The sequence below is a fragment of the Crotalus tigris genome, unplaced genomic scaffold (genome assembly GCF_016545835.1).
Source record: "Crotalus tigris isolate CLP2741 ecotype Arizona unplaced genomic scaffold, ASM1654583v1 scf7180000018759.1681925, whole genome shotgun sequence".
Classification (NCBI taxonomy): domain Eukaryota; kingdom Metazoa; phylum Chordata; class Lepidosauria; order Squamata; family Viperidae; genus Crotalus; species Crotalus tigris.
The window spans coordinates 819,699-843,240 of record NW_024097185.1 but is presented as its reverse complement, the minus strand read 5'-3'; the positions used below and the strand labels follow the sequence as shown (position 1 = coordinate 843,240).

General features: G+C 38.3%; 1 protein-coding gene across 1 annotated transcript; it reads left to right on the top strand.

Moving 5' to 3' along the window:
- Positions 1 to 1,270: 1,270 nt before the first annotated feature.
- Positions 1,271 to 22,855, top strand: LOC120313679 (acetylserotonin O-methyltransferase-like). The gene is made up of 6 exons (XM_039355819.1): positions 1,271 to 1,308; positions 8,763 to 8,831; positions 9,903 to 10,021; positions 17,954 to 18,094; positions 18,254 to 18,376; positions 22,647 to 22,855. The coding sequence occupies exons 1-6, from the start codon at positions 1,271 to 1,273 to the stop codon at positions 22,853 to 22,855; spliced, it is 699 nt and encodes a 232-aa protein (XP_039211753.1).
- The last annotated feature ends 687 nt before the right edge of the window (positions 22,856 to 23,542 follow it).

The following is a 23,542-nucleotide window of genomic DNA, read 5'->3' as shown; positions in this document are numbered from 1 at the left end:
GTGTTAAATCTACAAGTTAGATCAGACCAGACAACCAATTCCATAGGAACACGAGAACTATTTTTCATTATAGTAACTGAATCTTGCAAGAATGTTTATGTTTTACCTTTTTTCTCCAATGGCCTTTTCATCAAGGAGGAATCAAAGCAAGTCTCATTTTCTAGGGCTGAAGGGATACCTCTGCTCTTAGTGTTTCTGCAAGAGCTTTTGAATATTCTGTTTAAGGCCAGCTCCGCAGCTCTCTATAATGTCCCAGATCTTGTGTGCAGATTGGGATACAAGACAATCACAACTCCTTGGGGTTCTCTCCAAGGCATTGACTATCAGAAATCAAGCGGAACCCTGAGAGAGTTAGGCAAACAGCTGTTCTCCACAACTGTTGGGAGGTACTTGACACCAGCCTCAGTGAGATACAGAAGCTGCTAGATCCCTGTGTGGGATTAAAGCTTCTGACACTGGACTGGAAAAATGAAAACGTAATCCCATGAGACATAGGAAGCAACTGGAATAGCCAATAATTATTCTATAACTGCAGGCAATATGTAGCTGTACCTGATGAGCTTGACAGAGTCCAAGAATTTTTAGAAGGGGGGTTTCCAGACGTCCCAGATCAGAAAGTTGGTGTAGCGGTAACATGTTTTGCTCTTTGTATGTGTTTGTGCATGTGTGTTGAGTCCATTATCACTGTCTTTGTGATTTGGGTTGGTTTGTGTCACAGGACCTATTTCATTTTCCCAAAGTTTTATATTTATATGTTATATATATATATATATATATATATATATGTGTGTGTGTGTGTGTGTGTGTGTGTTTGTGTGTGTGTGTGTGTGTATAATTAATTTAATATATAATACAATTTATATTGTAAAGTCAGATAAACCAGAATAGTAAAAGAAAGAAAGAAAGAAAGAAAGAAAGAAAGAAAGAAAGAAAGAAAGAAAGAAAGAAAGAAAGAAAGGGCTGAGCAGATTTCCAAACTGAAATAATATTCAAATCCCAACAGTAATGAAATTTGAAAGAATGGCCATTATACTCTACCAAATAGTCTTTATGCCTCTAGAGGCAGATTCCTATTTAGGTCCAGCTAACCACAGCCTGAATGTGTTTTGATAACAGGGGAGAAGTGGACATATGGGGTTTTTTTTACTGCTTTTTCTTATCTTCCTCTCTTTTGCTATTCCAGTTTGAAAAAAGTGGTCCCTCTTGGGTTAAGTAACATCTTGAGAAGGACACAGTTTGCTTACTCTTCCCACTTCTGCCAGTCTCTAAAATGTGTGACAAGCAAGTAGTAGCACGGTGTGACACCAGGTAATCACAGACTTGCCTACCTGTCATCTTGTCCTTGAGTCAGCAGGAGGCTGACTATCTATTCTTGTAGATCAGGTTCTGCAGACAATGTGAGGGATGGAGTGAGTAGTCCTTGTAAAGCAGTATATCTCCTGGTTTTTCAAATAGTGCAAACCAGATTTGACAAATGGCTAAACCCATAATTTTATCCACCTGCTAAGATTTACTTTCCTCCTGATAATGATTAAGAAAAAGTTACTGTAATAACTTTCTTGATGGATTACAAATATATTCCTGCCTTCTTCCAAAATCAACAAGATATGTAGATGATTGTTTTTTACCACTACATTGATCACCATAATTAGGGTACAAAATCATGGCACACAAATCCTACCAAAGGAATTCAGAAAACTCTAATGTAAGCTAATCCCCTTAGAGTTTTTGTATTAATTGTTTGTATAAGGAAATGAATAAGTGTTTTAATAGAAGTGCATATGTAGTGTATGTAGCTCACTGAATTGCGGACTCCTTCAGTCTCATCATTGAAGGTGTTAGTGTTGTGTTTTCTGTTTGTTGGCAATTGACGAAGACACATGGTGAAAACAACAAGCTCTTTATTACTCTTCTCCTACAATCAAGCAAACAGCAAAAGGCACGCAGGCCTTTTATAGTGCCTGAAATCTGGACAGTGTGAACCAATAGGAATTGACCATTTTCATGCCTTGTGCATGCGCACAAGGCTGGCGCCACCCTGTCTGGTTCCAGGCAGCTTTTGGATTGCCCGGGACCATTTGCAACCATTCTGAGCCTGCTTTCAGCTCTTGCAGGCTCAGGATACAACAGTTACCTAGTCTGCTAATGAAATGTCTGCAAAAGAACAACCGAACTCAGGAGGCACCAAGGACTCCACTTTGTTTCAATCATCTGCTCAGATGCAAACTTTACACACATGAAACAAATTATGCAACACTGCAAATCTTTTCTGAATGCTCCTCAATTTACATAATCTACACTGCAGCTTACCAGTTTTCGATTACCATAAACTCTTTATGTCTTCATTTGTATCATTTTGTAGACATGACCATTCATTGCAGTTGCTGCAATTTAATATCCTGAAATGTCAAGAGGTGCTTGGTGGGAATTTTTTAAAAAAGCATAGTTTTTCAAACAAGCGATTAGAAGTTGAAAGAACTGATAAATCTGGAATGATTGGCATTACAAAAAAGTTTGGATTTGGGGGCCTAGTTTTTTGGAGAAGGATCTAATGAAGGGAAGAGTAGAAGGAAAGGAAAGAGGATGATCTGTAGCAAGGTTGATGTTCTTAGTTACAATGGCAGGGAATGCACCGTTAGAAAAACTGAAAGACCAAGTTAGGGACAGAAAGTCATGGAGAAAATATATGTGGTCACTAAGAATTGATCCTGACTTGATCAAAATAGGACAGAGATTTCCTCAGTTGTTTCTTCTTAAAGTTTAATGGTGCACAGTAGAGAACGCAACTGTCTTAACTGATAACAGGAAACACTGCAGATCATTGTTTCCAGAATAACCATGTGGATCTTTTGTCAATTTTATACCAACCACAGCTATGGGCATGTCTCCAACTTTCCCTTTTTCGGAGAAGTTGCTGAGAAGGTGGTGAAAAGGTTTTGGAAGAGACAATTTACCTGGATGGGATGGAAGTTGCATTGCTTAGTAGAGGATATGAAGAGACCAGAAGCTTCTATTTTCTAACCCTGGGATGAAATTCTGCAGGCAATGTGTGGCTGTTCCTGTAAAGCAAGACCTTTCCTGGTTTATTAGACAATTTGGATCAGGATTGAGAGAAGGGTAAACCCTTGATTTTAACCATTGGTCAAGATTCACCTTGCCTTCCAGCCCCAAATGCATCCCAAGTCATTTGGTGGAGGTGGTGGTGGGGAGGTACTTTTTCTCCCTGGAGGGAAATCCATAGCTTGTCCCAAATGAATAGTGCAAGGTCAGATCCATTTGCATGGCTTGTTGCTGAGCACTAATGGTGACGGGATGCCAAGTGACGGGGTGTCAAGGATGCCAAAATATCTTCTTGCCATGTCACTGTCTGGAGGAAGACACATACACAATTCTTTGTCAAGAAATACATTATTTACAAATGCATTTATGTACTTTACTGGCTTTAAAAGTCACGATTTAACAATTCAGTAGACTTGTAGAATGTCATATTGTTTGAATTCTTGTTTGGTTTAGCGATATTTAGAAATCATTTTTGCCCCCTAAAAATCAGGACTGTTTGAAATCTTAATGAACAGGAAAATTCTTTATAGTGGTATAGAGTTCTTACAATGTGAAAATATTAACATTTTCCCTGTAATCTCTCTTGAATCTTCATCAGGTGGGCCTCCTCCACTATTAGAATAACCACAACTGTCCACAACAGCTGAAACAAACTCTGCAATGAAGCCAATTGAAGCTTTACTTAGGAACAGCTCTACTGTATTTGAGCTACTTGGGCCCAATATAAATCTTAAGACAAAAAGATTTGGGGGGATTTTTTTTCTCAGAGTTCCATCAACACTGAATTCATGATCATATTTCTCTTTTTCCTAAATCTTCTTTTAAACAATACAATGGGAAAAAAAGAGTAATAAACTGACAATTTCAAGAAAATAGTAGCTGATAGAAATGAGTTGAGTCATTCAAACTTCATCTGGAAAGTTTCTTCAACCAACCAATATAATTTATAAGTCTGATGTTTCTTATACAATTTACATCTTAGCAGAGGTACTGAAGATTATACTTCATTGTACCAATGAATCTTAATTCTGGTTTGACTTTACTGCAACCAGCAACCTTTAGTAAAAGAAACTATCACTTCACCAAAATGCAGTTGAGGGTCTTTCTTTCCTAAGGGACCTGACTGCGGCAGGTGTGACATTAGCCTTGCCCCAGTTTCCTTCCTGTTCAATATTGAAGAAAAAGTTCCAAAATTCAATGTCTTGATTTGTTGATGGCAGCAATGGAGATGGCAGTAAGGATAAATGTAACCAACCACAGTCTTCCCCATCCCAGGGGACACAGCCCTGGAAGGAAACATTAGCTCTGAAAACTTCAGTGGGGTGGCAACTGGGACTAGCATAAGTGTGAAAAAGAAATAGCATTTTCCTCATAGAGTCATGGGACATGAGCCAAGTTTAAATTAGCCCAATCCAAATACAACTTCTGATAATACAGTGCTATCAGAGGGGAGAAGAAACTAAACACTGCCAAAAGAAAAAATGCAATGGTCTTTTTAGATAGAAAACAACTTAGAAGCTAACTACTAAAAATAGAAAAGACTTGCTATTAACACGTCCCATGTATCACAGGAGAACTTAGCAATAGATGGCTGCAACTGTTGAGCTTGAAAGAGTCCAAGAGTTTTCTAATGAATTTTGAAAGAACGGTGATTGCACTCAGTCAAATGGACTCTACACATCTAGAAACTGGATCCTCTTCAGGTCCTGCTAACAACAGCCTAAACATGTCTCACTAACAGGAGTTAAAGGCCATGTGTCTTTTTGCCTTTCCTTATCTTCTTCTCTTTACTATTCTAGTTTGTACAAAGTGTTCTCTCTTTTCTCTGAAATAAATTCTTGAGGAGGACCCCCATTTGCTTGCTGGTGCTATCTTAAGGCTTGGAACCAGATCCTGCTCAGCTCTTCCCTAAGGCTATCTTCTCCGATGCCCAGACATTCTCCTTAAGCACATGCTGCTTTTGGTTTCAAATCTGAACACTCTGTTCTGGAAATGAAGCAGAACAAACAGCAAGATCCTGGTTGTGTGGTTGCTGTTTTTAAAGCACTCATGTCCTGGCTCTCACTGGTTTTTCAGTCTTGCAAGAGACATGGAAATGGAGCAATTTTTAGATAGGGATCGCTTTATAAAACCTAGTTCTCCCCTTCTCCTGCTAACCCTGAAATGCACAGTAGCAGAGGCTTTTGGAGGACTCTAGATAGAAACACAAAACTGTGAGTATTAATGCTACGTTTATTATAAACCTGAAGCAACAGAAAGCTTTCCTCTCCTTTTACAGAAAACCAGCAAGAGTCCCTTCTGAGGTGCTTCATTTGGATTCAGATGTCATTTCTCAGATCTTTCTCTAGGCTGGTTCTCTTCCTTTTGTCATCCAAGGTTATTCATGCTGTTGATAACACAGTGCAGCCCAGTGAATTACTAGGTAACCACCATATTCTCCTGCCCACCACCTCTGCCTTGAGCCAACAAATATCCAGAGAGAAGCAGCTTCTGTCACCCATTCTTTTTACATTATGTTTTGCAGTTAAAAAGTGTGGAATGGGTAGGTGTGAGAGAAGAAAGCCCTCTCCTGGTTTAATAGATAATATTTATCAATCTTTTAGGCCAGGATTGAGAGAATGGCTAATCCCATGATTCAAGAAGTCATGTTTCACATTCTGCAGTTGCAAACTGCATCTCACAATCATTGTGGTTCTTTTGCTCCTTGGAGGGAAATTCCTAACTTGTCCCAGGAGAATAGTATAAGTTCAGGTCCATTCACACAGTTGCTACTTGAGACAAATATACTCTAAGTAAGGGGGTGCCAAGGATGCTGGCATGTCTTTGTGCCATTTCACTGAAAGCACAGTGGGGTTTTTTTTCTCCAAGACTCAGCGCTGTTTGCATTTGTTTTTATTATTATAAATAAATATAAATATTGCCATGAATAAAGCATAATTTATTCTTGGTTTTAAAAGTCTCGCCAGTCTGAATTTGTTTACTCATGTCAGAAGCATCACAATTAAAATAAGGTATACTATACTATTCTGGGCAAATAGATGGGGAAGAAATGGAGGTAGTGACAGATTTTATTTTTCTGGGCTCCAAGATCACCTCAGATGGGGACTGCAGCCAAGAAATTAAAAGACGCTTGCTCCTGGGGAGGAAAGCTATGGCAAATCTAGACAGCATACTAAAAAGCAGAGACATCACTCTGCCAACAAAAGTGCGTATAGTCCAGGCCATGGTTTTCCCAGTTGCAATGTATGGCTGTGAAAGTTGGACCATAAGAAAGGCTGAGCGCCAAAGAATTGAGGCCTTTGAACTATGGTGCTGGAGAAGACTCCTGCGAGTCCCTTGGACTGCAAGGCGTTCAAACCGGTCAGTCCTAGAAGAGATCAACCCCGACTGCTCTTTAGAAGGCCAGATCCTGAAGTTGAAACTCAAATACTTTGGCCACCTAATGAGAAGGAAGGACTCACTGGAGAAGGGCCTAATGCTGGGAAAGATTGAGGGCAATAGAAGAAGGGGACGGCAGAGAATGAGATGGCTGGATGGAGTCACTGAAGCAGTAGGTGTGAACTTAAATGGACTCCAGAAGATGGTAGAGGACAGGAAGCCTGGAGGAACATTGTCCATGGGGTCGTGATGGGTCGGACATGACTTCGCAATTAACAACAACAACAAAAATACTATTCTGACTCAAATCTAAAGTGCCTTCTTTTAAATCCAGTCAGATAGTTAACTCAAAAGAAACGATCTTATAATAAACAAAATATATTTTAATGAGAAAGATTACTTGCATTCACGCTGTGGTTGATACTCCTGAAAATACATCTTTGTCCATCTTTAGACCATCCCTTTAGATAAGAGAATATTGCTCTTCATACCATCTTTATAACTACTCAGGCTCATTGTGTGACCTTCCATGGTCCATGCTTCTTACAGACAAAGAGATTCCCATATGGCTTGTTTCCAGGAAGTCTCCCAATGACCTTTGGAACTCCTCCCACTGACCCATCCACATACCTAGCATTTAACCCAATAACTGCCAGACACTCTGACACACTGATACCTGCTCTCTAGTTAGGGCTACATATACGTTCCAGAATACTCCCTGCTTGGAAATTTATATTTCCACTACTAAAATAGTAAAAACATAGCATCAAGGCATGCAATACTCACATTTAACTAACTTGTGACTAAATAGGTAAAACTTGGTATCAAACGTGCATAACTATAAGGTAAATATAAAACATGCACAATTATGCGAAAAGGGCAAGTGTTACATCAAACAATGCATAAGACAATACATAATTTGAGGTTTGATCTTCTGGTTCAGCTTTCATCAGCAACGGGACCAAATCGGTGATCAGCCTGGTACAAGTGTCTTTGAGTCACGACCTGGCTCACATGGCTTTACGATCTGGACCTCAACTGGGCAAACTAATTCGTCAAGTGGGTGGGCCCGCAAGTCCCATGGGCCAATAGTTCTGGTATGCAGTCTTGTCTCCTAGTGAGACAAGGTCTTCTTCCTGCGAAGGAAACTGGAATCAAATCTGGAATAGAAAACCTGGAACTGAAAGTTTCTCAGGAACAAAGGGAACTGGATTCACAGGATACTCAGGAACTGAAGAACCTGGAAAACATAAATAGCTGGATCTGGAAACACAGGAACAGCTGGAGCTGAAGAATCAGGATCAGGAACATCTGGAAACTCAGGAACAGCTGGAGCTGAAAAATCAGGAACAACAGCTGGAACTGAAGAGGTTCAATTTTCTAATTTGGTCTTCTTTAGCAACAGGACTAGGTCGATGATTAGTCTGGTGTAGAGCTAGTTGCTTGTTGTGACTCCTTAGACAGCGTCTTAGGTTCTAGGTGTAAGGCTGCTGGGTGCCTGTCGCTGTTGCACAGGTGGCATTTCACCTTAGCTGTGTAGTCCTTGGCCATGTGATCCATAGAGTCACAGCATTTGAAACATATCCTATTCTCTTTGAGTAGGGTCTTTCGGTCATTAGGGGTTTTTTCCTAAATTCTCTGCAATCATTTAGAGAGTGAGAAGACTTGTGCATTGGGCAAGTCAGGCCTTTTGTAGTTGGATGAGGATTCGAAAGAACGCTTCTCGGTATTTGTTCATCTGGAGACTTCTTTGGGGAAGGCGTGATGTCTGTTTTATATACCAAAGGTATGGTTCTGTCCGTAGCTTGGCCAGATCCCTTGGTTACATCAGGGCTGTGACTGTTTTGCCCTGTGCAGGCATACAAACAAAGGTATGCCTGCACAGACACAGACACAAACACACACACACAAAGACAAAGCTAACTTAGGTTAAGGTTTTTAATCTGATTAAAAAGTTTACATTGTCTTAGCATTTTAATTTAGAAATGATTTAAGTAAAACTGATTTTATCAAATATCTGAATTCAGATTAAAAAAATAACAAAAGAATTGATTAAAGGAATTTATTTTATCTTAATACGATTTAATAATGAAAAAAAGTAGTGAAACAACATGGACATAAAAATTTAAATTTCATTCACTGACTTCACAGATTTCTAGTATTGTTTAGAGCCTGTGATATTTTAGAGTAACTTTTGCAAGTAATACAATTCGCTATATGAATATAAGCATTATTTGATGCTGGAGACTAAGAAGAATATAATCACTAATGGTATTTTTGTTACTTTCAATTTTTTAAAAAAACAAACAAAAAATCTGCTTCAGGGATGGGAAACCTCAGATTCTATCAATATATGGCATTTCTTCAGATGAATGTTATGGAGCACTGTACAGGTAAAGAGCATTTTTATGACTTAATTTTATAAAGATTAGGCATAAATAGTTCTTTGGCTTTTTTTCTTACCATATCTCACTTTTGAAATTCTGCAAATATTTTCATGACAGTTTTTAATAGAGTAGATTAGCAGCACTACCCACCAACACTGATTCTGGCCAATTGTACCACAAGCAGAACCAAAGCCCAGATATGCTCTGATGATGCTCACATTATTCCATCCAACTACAATCACATGTTTGGAGACTAGGTTGCAAATCAATCTATCAGCCAATTCATCACCACTTTATAGAAATTGTGGAAGAATGGATGGTTTGCAAGTAGAAGAAGGTGTGGAGAGATGTGATGAATAGTGTTTTCATAATGTTGTTATCTTCTGCTTTCCAACTCATCTATTCATTATTTCCTTTCCTTTGCATAAAATTGCTTACCCTGAAAAGGAATAGTATGAAAAATAACTACATTTGGATCTTAGTGAAGCATGAGTAAGGTACAAAGTGCCCTTGTCTTTTTTGTCTTATGATGTTTTTTTTGTTCCAGTCTTCAATCTCTCTTTGCTAGGACTGGGATATTCTTACAACCTATCTCAATGACCAAGAATTAATTTTGAAAAGGGAGAACTGGATTCTGTAGCTAGAGCTAGGTCAACTATATCTGAATTGGTGGAATCTGCAGTTAGTACATTATAGGAACAAAGATGCTTTAATTGATTACACACAGATGATCCCAAATCCTGTATTTTATGTCCACAAAATTGTTGGACTATTTTTGACATTCTTCAAAGACAGCTGAGCCTGAGACACATATTAGCATATTAAGCAATTCTGACTAGGAACTTCACTGGTTGGAAATAGGAAAAACTGATCCAGCCCCCAAATGGATGATAAATGCTATTTATCTTCAGGCCAGAAATTAAGCAATCTGCTCTTTAAAATCAAAATATTATCACAAAAATCTGCAGGAGGCATAGCCCATAATGAAATATAGCTTTACAATCAGATGTTAATCATATTGTATTTCATATTGTTGTATTTCTGTTGATTACCTGCCAGTACAAATTTCAATTCTAGATCAAAGGAAGGCATTGAAAGTTTTTTCAGATACATGGATGAAGCTTGGAGCCTGCATGGAAAAGAAGTGGTCTCTGCCTTTGATCTTTCTGGTTTTCAGCTGATTTATGATCTGGGTGGTAAGTACCTGAAGGTTTTCATCATGCCCCTCACTAGCAATTTGATACTATGTGATACTCTGATGAAAATGGTGTCAATTAGAAAAGACAACTCAGCTTCTGTAAAGACTTTGTAATTTCCTGATTGCAAAATAAGATCTTCTCTTTCCTGGAGTTTTGAATGTTACTTTTAAGTACCTAATTTTCAAATGGCATAACCTATCTGTATTACTGGATGTCTCACAGTAACCAACAACAGTCCTGAAACTGTTTGGAAAGAGGTGGAGGCATTTTTGAAGATGAAAACACTTTTTTCCTTATTTCTCCATCCCTTGCCTGGGGTTGATATTGCCATGATGCATGGTATGAAAGAGAGCCAGCTTTGTGCAATGGTTAAGGGGTCCTGCCTAATGCAGGACTAGAGATTGAGTTCTAGTCCTGCATTAGGCATAAAGCCAGCTGGACCAGTCATTCTCTCTCAGCCCTAGGAAGGGGACAAACACAAACCAGTTCTGAAATCTTGCCAAGAAAACAGCAAGAACTAGAATGTGTGGAGATGGACAGACTTACTTCGAAGTTGAAAGAAAAAGAAGAAACAGAATATTATTAAACCTGGGACTTATTTTATCAATGGCTAGAGAAAGAATAAAGGATTAGGAATTAAATTTGTATTAGTGAATGTAAAACTCAGACAATATATTTGTTGAACAAGTACTACTGAATGTATGAAAAAAAATCAATAATTATATATATATATATATATATATATATATATATATATATATATATATATATATATATATATATATATATATATATATTTTCTGAGGTTTTCGCAGGTATTTGTATGTTGGTCTTTGGTTGTTTGGGTTTTCTCCCACATAAAATTGGAAGTGTCTTGGCGACGTTTCGACGAAGTCCCATTCGTCATCTTCAGGCTGGTGCTTTCAGCTTCATGCTTTGAGCAGCAATATGCAGCAATTCAAAGCACGAAGCTGAAAGCACCAGCCTCAAGACACTTCCAAAGACCTACATACATATATATATATATATATATATATATATATATATATATATATATATATATATATATATATATATAGTTGCCTGGAGTCACATATACAGTAGCTTAAGGCACACAAGGAGAAAAAAAGTATGAAAAACATTTTAGAATGTACCACAGAATTAAATTTACTGCAGTAAATTTTTAGGGTAAAATATCCTTGAACAAAAGATTTGGCATGAAACCAATGGGTTTAGGTGCTCTTTTACAAATATTTTTTGTTTTGGTTACCATGTGTCTTAGTATAATAGAAGTATTTCTCTCAATCTGCAGTGAAAACATTGTACAAGTGAAATGTTTCCAAAGAAATTTGTGGAAATTCTCATAATTGGACCTTGGGATCACTATAATAATATAGAAATTATAGAACTACCTCACCCAACATTATACTCTGAGATTAGAATTAGATTGGAATTATTATTTTCCCCATCAAGAAACAGTTATCCATTTTATATAAGCAGTATTAAGTTTGGAAAATGGTTTCATAGTCTTAACAGATGGAAAAAGCCATAAATTGATTTAAAACAGATACATTTGCATGGAACTGTATGCAATGGTGGAGGAAAGAAGATTGGATTTCTGCTCAGATTTTGCTACAGCCACTTAGAATAAAAAGGTGCTCTTTAGTTTTAATAAAGCAAAGCAATTAAAGAAAAAGTGATATAAAGAATCACTGGATGGAGCTGTTTAAAATCTCCCTCCTGGGCGAAGGGAGGGAGAGGAGTATCACCTGAATAGAGGTAGAACCTCTTAACCCCCCCAGATTTTTTTTTGGGGGGTGAAAAGAGAGTTCCCTCGGAGTTCAGGTGCCTCCGCCTCCCAGCTGCCTTTGATCCTTCGGGATCAAAGCAAAACGCTGCGGCCACCTCCGTGCTTAAAGGAGACTGGTGAGTTATTTTAAAAGCGGACAGAGCTGGATAAAGGATTTCATTTATTGGACTTTATTTGGACTTTAGTTTGAAATGTGATCCTTTTATTTCTCTTCTTTTGCTTTTTTTCTTTGTTTGGAGAGTGAAAGTAAAATGGCGATTTGAAGTTTTTTTTTCCGGAAGAAAGTGAAAGAGACTGTAACGTTATGGATTAAACAGCTCTCTTTTAAAACTTTTTTTTCCTTTTGAAGGTGGATTTGTCTTTGGTGTTTTCTTTCTTTTTTTTAAACTCTCCTTTCTTTCTTTTGAGGATTACTTTTATTTTTAAGAAGGAAGAAAGAAGAAATAAGACTTTTTTTTTCTTTTTTGAAAATGGCTTCAAAGAGGCAAGCAGCTGCTACAGTTTCTAAGGTGGCTTCTTCTCCAGCAATCTTACCGGTACAACAACCTAAAGCTACACCACCATCTTCTCCACCTCTGTCAGCAGTAACGGTACAAGATATGAAAGATATAATGGGAAATGCTGTATCTCAAATCAGAGAGGAAGTGAAGGGGCTTTTAGATCAGAACAAAACTGAAATCAGAGGGGAAATGAAGGAGCTCTTAGATCAGAACAAAAATCAAATCAGAGGAGAAATGAAGAATCTTTTAGAACAGAATAATACTATTTTGAGGCAGGATATAGTTACGGCCTTAACAGGACTTGCCTCTGTGGTTGAGAAATTAGACTCTAGAGTTGAAGAAGTGGCAGAGAAGGCGGATATGTTGGAAGAAAAGTTTGAAGGTATGGAGAGAAAGATGGAAATGTCACAAGAGGATATTCTTATGTCCCAGTACCGTGAGATGGAACATGCATTAAGAATCAGAGGCCTGAAAGATGATAAGCAAGATCTGACTGAGATTCTTGTAAATGACTTTGCTGTTATTTTGAATAGAGAGAAAGAGGAAATATTTAGAGAAATCGAAAAAATTTACAGAGTTAACTCTTGGATTGCTAAACAAAAAAATTTACCAAGAGATGTGGTGATTTACTTTGCAAAGAGATCTCTGCGTAATGAAATTATACAAGCCTTTTATAATAAAAGGTTCCAGATTGCTGCCCAAGATGTCATTATCTTAAAGGAGATCCCATCTAAAAATTTAAGAAAGAGAAAAGAGTTTGCCTTTTTAGCTAATGAGCTTAAAAAAAGATTGATTCCATTTAGATGAGAAATTCCGATGGGTATTGTTGTGAGCCATGCGGGGACGCGTTATAGACTTAATACAGTTTCTAAAGCAAAAGAATTTTATAGTTCGGTCCTGGGAGCAGGCTCACCATCATTCATGATGCAGAAAGTTTTGGATGGCAAAGAGGTGGAACAGCAGTCTGAAGGAGCAGGAGTGATGGCTGGTGGAAAGCTACAGTCGCAGTGGTTCCAACAAACAGAGATCAAAGATCAAAGAATGACTCGCGCAGCACATAGACGCAAGGAAAAGGAACAACAGAAGAAAGAAGACAAAGAATCTCTTCAAGAAATTGCTTCGTTGCCGGTGGGAGGAGCAAGACCTAAGAGTTCTGCAGTACATTCTTCAATGGCAGACCTTCAAGCAGTCTTCTCCAGGCTTTTGGTCAAGGGAGATGGTAAAGCTCCTGACATGGAATGCTAATGGTCTCAATTCTCCCCAAAAAAGAAAGAAAATTTTCCATTATTTAAAGCAACATAATAATGATATTATTTGTTTGCAGGAAACAAACATTATACCCAAAGATCAAAATTTTTTAGTTAATCCTCGTTTGGGATCTCATTTTGTATCTTCAGCTCCTGGGAAAAAAGGGGGAGTAGTTATTTATGTTAAGCAAAATTTAGTAGCCAGTTTGGTGGAAGCTGATTCCCAAGGGAGATTTGTTATGATTGAAGTTGGTTTGTATGGAAAGAAAGTACTTATAGTGGGACTTTATGCACCAAACCAATAACAGGGACAATTCTATAGATTGTTACATCAAAAATTGACTTTGTTGGATTATAGATCCGTCATTTTAATGGGAGACTGGAATGGTGTTTTAGATACACAAAGGGACAAAAAAGGATCTTCTATTTCCTTTAAACAGGCTAAACTACCTAAAGCCTTTTTTGATTTGAAGGAAGACTGGGAGCTACGAGATTATTGGTGTGAACATAATCAGGAGGAGAGAGACTTTACCTTTTTTTCAGATAGACACAAATCTTTTTCAAGAATTGATTTTTTTTTTATTACAACTGATTTATACTTCAGGGTAAAGAATGTTAAAATTTTTCCCAGGACATTGACGGATCATAGTCCAGTTTGGATGGAACTGGTCGATGAAAAAGAGGAGAGGAGATCGTGGAGGATGAATGAAAATTTATTTAGACAAGAAAAGAATGTTCAAAAGTTAAAAGAGCACTTAAAGGATTATTTTGTTTTAAATATGCATAAGGGAACTTCAATGTCAATGGTATGGGATGCAGGTAAAGCTTTCATGCGAGGGATTTTGATACAAATGAATAATATTTATAGACAGAAGCAGACTCAGAAACGTAATGAACTGGAAGATGAGATTAAATTAAAAGAAAAAATTTTGATTTCAAATCCCATAGATGAGAAGGTTAAAGAATCTATAAAATTGCTTAAATCACAATTTAATATGTTGATGGCTGATCAAACTGCAACTAATTTATTATATATGAAACAAAATACATTTTGTAATGCTAATAAACCAGGGAGATGGCTGGCTTATCAATTGAGAAAGAAACAGAGACAGAAAACTATAGATAAAATAAACTATAATGGTAAATTGGTTTACCAGAAGGATTTGATTAAGAAATCTTTTTTTGAATATTATCAAAAATTATACAAGAGTACCAAAGTGCAGATTTTAGATATAGATAACTACTTAAATGGAGCCAACTTCCCTAAATTAACAGAATTTCAAAAACAAGAAATTAATGGTTTGATTACCAGTGCGGAAATTGAGAAGGTGATTAAAGAATTAAAATTAGGTAAAGCACTGGGTACGGATGGTTTGACATCTACTTTTTATAAAACTCTGGTACAAGAAATGATTCAACCTTTAACCGAGCTTTTTAATAATATATTACAGGGTTCTCAGATTCCCCCGTTATGGGGTAGAGCATTTATATCTCTAATTCCAAAAGAAGATCAAGATCTTACCTTACCAAAGAATTACAGACCTATATCTCTTTTAAATGTAGATTACAAGATTTTTGCAAAAATTTTAGCTAATAGGCTTATGAGGGTTTTGCATCATGTTATACATACAGATCAAACAGGTTTTATAACTGGAAGGTATATGAAGACTAATGTTAGGCAAATTATTAATTTATTAGAATATTTAGACAAAAATAATCAAATTCCTGCAGGATTGATATTTTTAGATGCTGAAAAAGCCTTTGATCAATTGAATTGGCAATTTATGTTAAGATTAGTTGACAAAATGAATTTTGGAGAAAAAATTTTACAAGCTCTTGGTGTTATTTACCAAAAACAAATGGCACAACTTATAGTTAATGGGGGTTTGTCAGAGGTGTTTACAATAGAGAAGGGGACTAGACAAGGTTGCCCATTGTCACCGTTGCTGTTTGTTTTAACTTAGGAAATATTGTTGATCAAAATCCGAGATTCACAGCAAATAAAAGGAATAGAAGTTAATAAGAAAGAATATAAACTAAGAGCTTTTGCAGATGATCTGGTGGTTACCTTATCTCAACCTACTCATTCTGTAATAGAGTTATTACAACTGATATATCAATATGGACGAGTTTCGGGTTTTAAAATTAATAATAATAAGACTAAAATATTGCCTAAAATATGACTAATTTGGATAAGCAGGTGTTGGTTAATCTGACAGATTTTGAGGTTGTTAATAAGGTAAAATAAGGGGTTACCTTATCTGTTTCCAATGCAAAACTGTACAAAAATAATTATGAAAGGCTGTGGGTCAATATACAAAGAGATATGAAAAATTGGGAAAAGCTGCAATTATCTCTTTTGGGAAGAATTGCGGCGATTAAAATGAATGTGTTGTCAAAGTTTCTTTTTTTTATTTCAAATGATACCCATTTTAAAGAATGAGGTTAATTTAGATGAATGGCAGAAAGGTATTAATAAATTTATCTGGGCAGGGAGAAAATCTAGAGTAAAACTTAAAATTATACAAGATATTCGTGAGAGAGGTGGACTCAAGGTACCGAATTTGAAGTTGTATTATGATGCAGTGGTTTTAACATTAATAAGTGATTGGGTTAATTTAACAAATGTGGAAATACTCCTCTTGGAGGGTTGGGATTTAATTTTTGGATGGCATGCCTATCTAATTTTTAATAAAAAGGTTGATAGGGCTTTCAAATCTCATATTATGAGGACCTCCTTACTTCGGGTTTGGAGGAAATATTATAGAAATGATTTTAAAATCCCACTATGGGCTATTCCATGGCATGCGATAGAAGGGATAAGAAGAGGGATCAGGATGGATAGTGTTTCTTATGCACAATTACTCAGGTGGGATGGTAAAATCTATGGAAGATTTGGCACAGGAAAATATTATATATTCATGGTTTCACTACAGACAAATAATGGATAGGTGGAAGATAGATCGGAATGTGGGTTTGCTTAGAGAAGATGAGAATTTGTTTAAACAAATAAAAGATCAAAGGCGAACTCACATTAAGAGAATTTATGGGGTCTTAGTAGAATTGAATTCAGAAACAGAGTTAGTCAAAGAATGTATGATTTAAATGGGCACAAAACTTTGGTGAACCGGTACTATTAGATACCTGGGAAATTATTTGGGTGAGGAACGTTAAATTTACGCAAGCCCAAAATTTAAGGGAGAACTTTTATAAAATGTTTTATAGATGGCATCTTGATCCACAAAAAATGTCTCGTATGTATCCTGATCTACAGCCTAAATGTTGGAGATGTGGAAGTTTGGATGCTACATACTATCATATTTGGTGGACGTGTAAAAATATAAAAGCTTTTTGGATTAAGATATGGTGGAATATTCAAAGAATTTTTAGAAGGAGGGTAAAATTTACCCCACAATTGTTTTTATTAGGTATTGTTACAGATTGTGATACTAAAGATATCACATTGATGTTAAATTTAATCACAGCTGCAAGGTTGTTAGTAGCACAATGTTGGAAGAAGGAATCTCTGCCTACCTTGCAAGAGTGGCTTTTTAAAGTTTCTTATCTGGCGGAAATGGCAAAGATTTCGGCTTTCCTAAAGGATCAATCTCAAGAGAAGTATGTTGTGGTATTGAGGAAATGGATAGATTTTATACAACACAAGATGGATATTAAAAAATATTATTTAGCTTTTTAATAACTTATATTGAAAAGCCAATTTTCTTGAAAAGCCAAACTTTTATTATTATTATTATTATTATTTTCTTCTTTCCTCTTTTCTATTTCTCTCTTTTTATATATATTTTATCTTTAATTATTTAATAACTTGTTTAAGTAATGTATTTAGATTTGGTTATAGTTTTATAACTTATATTGAAAAATTAATTTTCTTTTCATATTTTTTATGTATTTCCTTTTTTTCCCCTCTTTTCTGGTATTTATGTTTTTCTTTTTTTACATATATATTGTTGTTAATTATTTAGTAATTCGTTTAAGTAATGTATCTAGATTTATTTATATTTTATACTTTTCTTAAGATTTTTTGAAGAAACTCTAATTAAGCCTATATCCAGCTCTGGGATAGTCGGGGGAGGGAAGGGGAGGGTTGGGGAGGGACGGGGAAAATTGTTTTGTTTTTGTATTGTAAAATCTTAAAAATTTTCAATAATAAAAAAAAAAGAATCACTGGATGGGAGTGGATTGAATATATTTCTTTAAATCACAATATTATAATGCCTGCTTAGCCCAACTATAGGAAAAATAAAGCAAGGTGGTAAGTTAAAAAGGCATAATAAATATTCTAGTAAAATGCTTACATGCAGGACATTTTTTTCTTACATAGTTCATTTTTGCATTTTGTTCTTTTTTCAAGGAAGTAGTGGTGGCTTAGCTAAGGAATTGATTTCAAAATACCCAAATTGTACTGTGAAACTTTTTGATCTTCCTGAAGTTGTGGAAATATCTAAAAAATATAATGCATTTTCAGATGAATCCCTGATCGCTTTCCATGAAGGTAATATTTGTTTTGAAACAATATCATTGCCATTTCAAAAAGCAATACTGAAGGAAACTAGTAGTATTTTAGAACTAGGATTTGTGAAAAGGAGAATAAATTCTGTTTCCAAGGTGATAATAGATTCCTACCTTAATAAAGGAATTATTCTTTTTGCAGGAGATTTTTTTAAAGATCCAATTCCTGAAGCAGATCTTTACATCTTATCAAGAGTCTTGTTTAATTGGAATGATGAAAAGTGTATCCAGCTACTAACAAAAGTATTTACAGCCTGTAAACCAGGTAGGCATGTTTACATTGCCAGAAAGAGAAAAATTGCCATTTGTAAATGGGAAAAGAAGCAAGCCCCTCCATGACTTTTTTATGTACTTGCAACAATCATTGACAATATACAGATAGTATTTGACTTATGACCTAAAATGGGCTCAGAAGTTTGGTTGTAGGTCATTGCAGTCATTAAGAGTCTCACATAAGATTAATTTATTCAATGGCTGCAATCTTGGCTCTCCAAGTTGGGGTTTTTAAGCAGCTGTGTGGATCATTGGGTAGTCAGACTGAAAAATTGCATACCCAAAAGAGGGCAGGCAATTACTCTCCATGGGCTGCAGAAAAGAAGCTTGGAAGGTCTGATGGCATGTAGTGGAGCAAATTCCCTGGAAGGAGGGGGCACATTCCAGAGGACTCAGTTCAGATAGATTGTGGGAGAGAAAAGGGTGAACCCTAGTAGTTCCCAGCGAATATGATTTACATATGTCAGTGATGGCGAACCTTTTAGAGACTGAGTGCTCAAACTGCAACCCAAAACCCACTTATGTATCGTCAGGTGCCGGGTGGCCTGGCCCATTGGGTGTGTGTGGTCCATTGGGTGGGCATGTCTGCAGTGGTCATAGCAGACTGGGTGGGCATGGCCTGGGTGGGTGGGGCCACCTCGATGTTGCTCATGGGGAGAGATGCCTCTGGGGGCCAGGCAGGGTTGGGGGAGATCCAGGGGGTCTCTGGCAGGTGGGATGGTGGGCAGGAGGCTTGTCCTGCAGGGTGAGGCGAGAAGAGGCAGGGGGTGGGGCAGGGGTACCATTGCCGCAGGTCAAGGCAAGGCGAGGCAGGTCAAGGCAAGGCGATGCTGCCTGACACCATCGGTCCCCGCACACAGCGAGCGCATGGGGGCCAACTGTGTCCATCAGCAGCCACAGTCTGTTGGCCCCTCAGTTTTTGGCATGATGTGGCTGTTTGCCACCAGCTGTGGTCATTTGCCGCCTTGCGCATCGTACCCAATGCTGCTACCATGAGGCTGCAGAACAAGCGGGGTGGAGGTAAGGACCTGGTATACTGGTATACTGCTACCCGGCTTATTCTGTGGCCTCATGGCAGTGGCACTGGGCAGAAGGTGGCAAACGGCCAGTTTCAGTGCAATGTGGCTGTTTGCCACTGGCTGTAGCCATTTTCCCTCTTGCACGTTGCACCCACCCCCATTGCAAATCTTTCCAGAAACTTACCGCAAAGAATGCCCAGCACGAAGGACGCTAGCACAGCTCCTAGGAGCCAGAGGGGCACTTCATGGCAGCGGCACTGGGCAGGAGGTGCCAAACTGCTGGTTTTAGCATGACACAGCTGTTTGCCACCTCACGTATTGCATCCAATGCTGCTGCAATGCGGTTCGGCCGAAAGCGGCTATGGTTTCCCCCTCACTTGCTCATTCAGCTACACCTTTGGTGCCTCTGTAGGCAGAGCTGTGAAACTTCGCAGATCTGCCTACAGAGCCACCAAAGCAGCATGTGGAGCACCACAGGCTCAGGGAGGGAGGGCACTGAAGTGGACGGTCAGGCCATTGGCAAGAGCAACGCGTCTGAGCGGAAAATGGCCTCAGAACAAGTGGGGCAGGTAAGGAAAGAAATCCTTGTTTTCCCTAGAAATTGCCTTTCTTTCCTTACTTGACTTTCAGCCCTGTGCTGTTTCTCCTTTGCAATCTGCCGCCGTTGCCACATGCAAGGAAACAAAGAAAGGGTTTTTGGGGGAAAAAGGTCAATAAATCAATTCCAACTTCATGATCTTTCATGAGAAGATGAAATTCATTGATTGACCTTTTTCCCCCCCAAAAGACCTTCCTTTGTTTCCTTGCACATGGTGGCGGTGGATTGCGAAGGATAAATGGCACGGGGCTGAAAGTCAGGTAAGGAAAGAAAGGCAATTTCTGGGGGAAGTGAGGATTTCTTTCCTTACCTGCCCCACTTGTTCCAAGGCTGCTTTCTGCTCAGACATGTTGCTCTTGCCAATGGCCTGATCGCCCACTTCAGCGCCCGCCCTCCCTGAGCCTCCAGCGCTCCACCTGCTGCTTTGGTTAGCCTGCTGGCCCCCACCTCAGCACCCTGCCCACCACCACCCAGCACAGCCCCCCCGGGGCTGCAGGGGCTGGCCTGGCATGGGAAGGACACAAGCTACACCCTCTCATCACCACGCAGGGTAAGATTGCTGCACCTGCCCAGCCCAGATGCTCTTGCCTCCCCCAAGCATTATTTTACTAAGCTGCCTTTCAGCTGCATTCCATTTCTCCATTTACTTCTCAACCTTCCCCACTTGTTTGTGGGACTATCGGTAAAAAAAAAGTTCCATCAGACTTTCTAACTTCTTGAGATCTCGCGAGAAGTTAGAAAGTCTGATGGAATTTTTTTTTTATCGATAGTCCCACAAACACGCGGCGAAGGCTGAGAAGTGAATGGAGAAATGGAATGCAGCTGAAAGGCAGGCTAGTAAAAAAACACTTGGGGAGGTGGGGCGGGTGCAGCAACCTTACCCTGTGCAGGTATTGATGCAAGTTGCCCATGGACGGGACTGAAGTCCTAGGACTGGGGTGATGGCGCATGTGCCCCCAGAGAGGGCTCTGCGTGCCACCTGTGGCACGCATGCCATAGGTTCACCATCATGGACATAGGTAGTAGTCCACTTCAGTTTGGCAAAATTCTGTCTATAAATGTGGAACAATAAATAAATCTGTTTGGAAGAATTATAACACATCTTCCTTGGAGACAGAGTTTTGTTTCCCTGACCCACTGCAGGCCTTCCCCTGGCCCTCATGTGTGGAAGGGAATCACTGTGCTGGGCCAAAGAATGTAAGTTCAGATCTTCAGCATCCTAGTTTCCTTTCTTCAGTCTACTGAAAAAGTTCCCCTTGCCTCCATCTGTGGAAAGAAACTTCTGCACTTACTTGGATAAACTCTTCAGGATAAGAGCTTCATTTCTCTGACCCAACATTAAGAGTTCCCTTCCACTCCATGTTCAAAAGGGAACCACTGTGATTGCCTAGAGAAAGGAAGTTCAATTCTTCAGCATCTAGTTTTCTTTCTTCACCCCATAAAGGAGTTCTCTCTGCTTTATGTGGTAGGGTTTCTTCAGAAACAGCTATTTTCTATCTGTTTGGCTGTGCCTCACATTGGCTTGGCAAATCTGCCAACAGATGCACAAAAAGACAAATGTAATAGACCAGGGAATGGGGGGGGGGTGCAGGGAGAAAGCATTGGCCTTCTGGATGGGTGGGGAGAAATGAGCAGGGAGCAGAGCCAGGTTTTCAGGGATTCTAGGAGCTTTGTGTGTACTGGAGGGGTAGGTGACAACTGAGATGGGGAGAGAGATTGGTGGTCAGGATATGATAGCAGCATTTTGAGGTGTAAATGCATTGCCAAGCATCAATATTTTATCATATGACTGGGGGGGAGGGCAATGCAATAGCCATATTTTCCCCCAAAATTGCCCAGAGTAGCTTTTAGATGAAATGGGTGGTACATGAATCTAATCAACCAACCAACCAACCAACCAATCAACCACTTTAGGCATGGGTCATAACTCCCTTTGTTTAACACCTTAATAATTTTGAATAGTCACTGAATAAACAATCATGAGTTGAGGATTACCTGTAGTTGCAAAGAAATCAGTTGTATTAGTGCTGATCCTCAATGTATTGCAGTTATGGATAGATTTGGATACAGACAGTTCATACTTTTCTACATAATAACATTAGAAATGGATCTGTTTGCATGAAAAATATGTGTGATAGCTCACTTTTAAACTTAAAATCACCTGGAGATAACTTTGACATTTTCAAAGCACAAACAAAATTTATGAAATATTAAATCTAAACTTGCAGAAGAAATAGGCACTTTGGGTTGCAACATTGAACCATTACCATCCAAGACAGAGAAATGCCACTTATTACTGAATTTAATTTGAGGAAAGATTGCTTAGAAGTTCCATGTTTCTTCAATCATGAAATATAGGCAGAGCATGGGAACAATTCTGTGGTAAATAGGCTGAAGTGGTCATATGTTATGAGTTAGGCAATGCTGAAGGAATTGCAATTTGGCATAACATTTCAATATCTTTTAAGACACTAAATTGGACCATGGATTTAGCCTACTGAAAAAGTGTCCAAAACAATATTTTTAGAAGGGGGGGGGAAGTAGTGGGAGAAGGGCCACAGCCATAGGAATGAAAATAAGATTCAAAGACAGCACTTCTTTTATAGGCAACTTAGTTTTGAGTTAACAAATTACTTTTGGAACAGGTGGTGGAATCTTAGTAGTGGAACCAACTATTGATGAAGAAATATCTGTGTCTTTTCCTGGTCATATATATGCCATGATACTGTTGCTTCAGACTGTAGGAAAAGCACGGAAAGTATCAGAGCATCGCATACTCTTCAACACAGCTGGCTTTAAAGATATTCAGTTCAAGAAAGGAAATGTCTTTGATGTCATTTTGGCCAGAAAATAATATTCAGCTTGTTTTATTCCTACTGAGTGTTAAAATAAAATTCCAATAATAAAATTGCTTTTACTATTGTATTGTTTCTAACCTGTGAGTATATAGATGTATTTATTTAATATACTAATCCTGTTATCTATTTACTAACCCTATCCCTCTACTATAATATTCACCCTGGAATAAAGTAATTTAGTCTTGAAATTTAGTCTTGAAATTTTGGAATTCTGCAGGGGACTATCTATTGCCAAATACAAGTTATATCATTACTCAAAAGACCAATGTCTCTACTGTGGATCATCTGGTTGGTTATTGTTAGAATGCCTACTAGGCCTCAGTTGTAAAAAATAGTAAAATACAGCACTTCCCACTTTGGGGGGAAGATGCCTATATGTGTGTTAAATCTACAAGTTAGACCAGACCAGACAACCAATTCCATAGGAACACGAGAACTATTTTTCATTATAGTAACTGAATCTTGCAAGAATGTTTATGTTTTACCTTTTTTCTCCAATGGCCTTTTCATCAAGGAGGAATCAAAGCAAGTCTCATTTTCTAGGGCTGAAGGGATACCTCTGCTCTTAGTGTTTCTGCAAGAGCTTTTGAATATTCTGTTTAAGGCCAGCTCCGCAGCTCTCTATAATGTCCCAGATCTTGTGTGCAGATTGGGATACAAGACAATCACAACTCCTTGGGGTT

What these genes read in the sequence shown, in the direction of transcription:
- LOC120313679 (XM_039355819.1), top strand. Translation starts at nt 1,271, where the DNA reads ATGTGTGACAAGCAAGTAGTAGCACGGTGTGACACCAG. An exon ending in CCTGATCGCTTTCCATGAAG is followed by an intron (nt 18,095 to 18,253) that starts GTAATATTTGTT and finishes TTCTTTTTGCAG; the next exon opens with GAGATTTTTTTAAAGATCCA. An exon ending in ATTTACAGCCTGTAAACCAG is followed by an intron (nt 18,377 to 22,646) that starts GTAGGCATGTTT and finishes CTTTTGGAACAG; the next exon opens with GTGGTGGAATCTTAGTAGTG.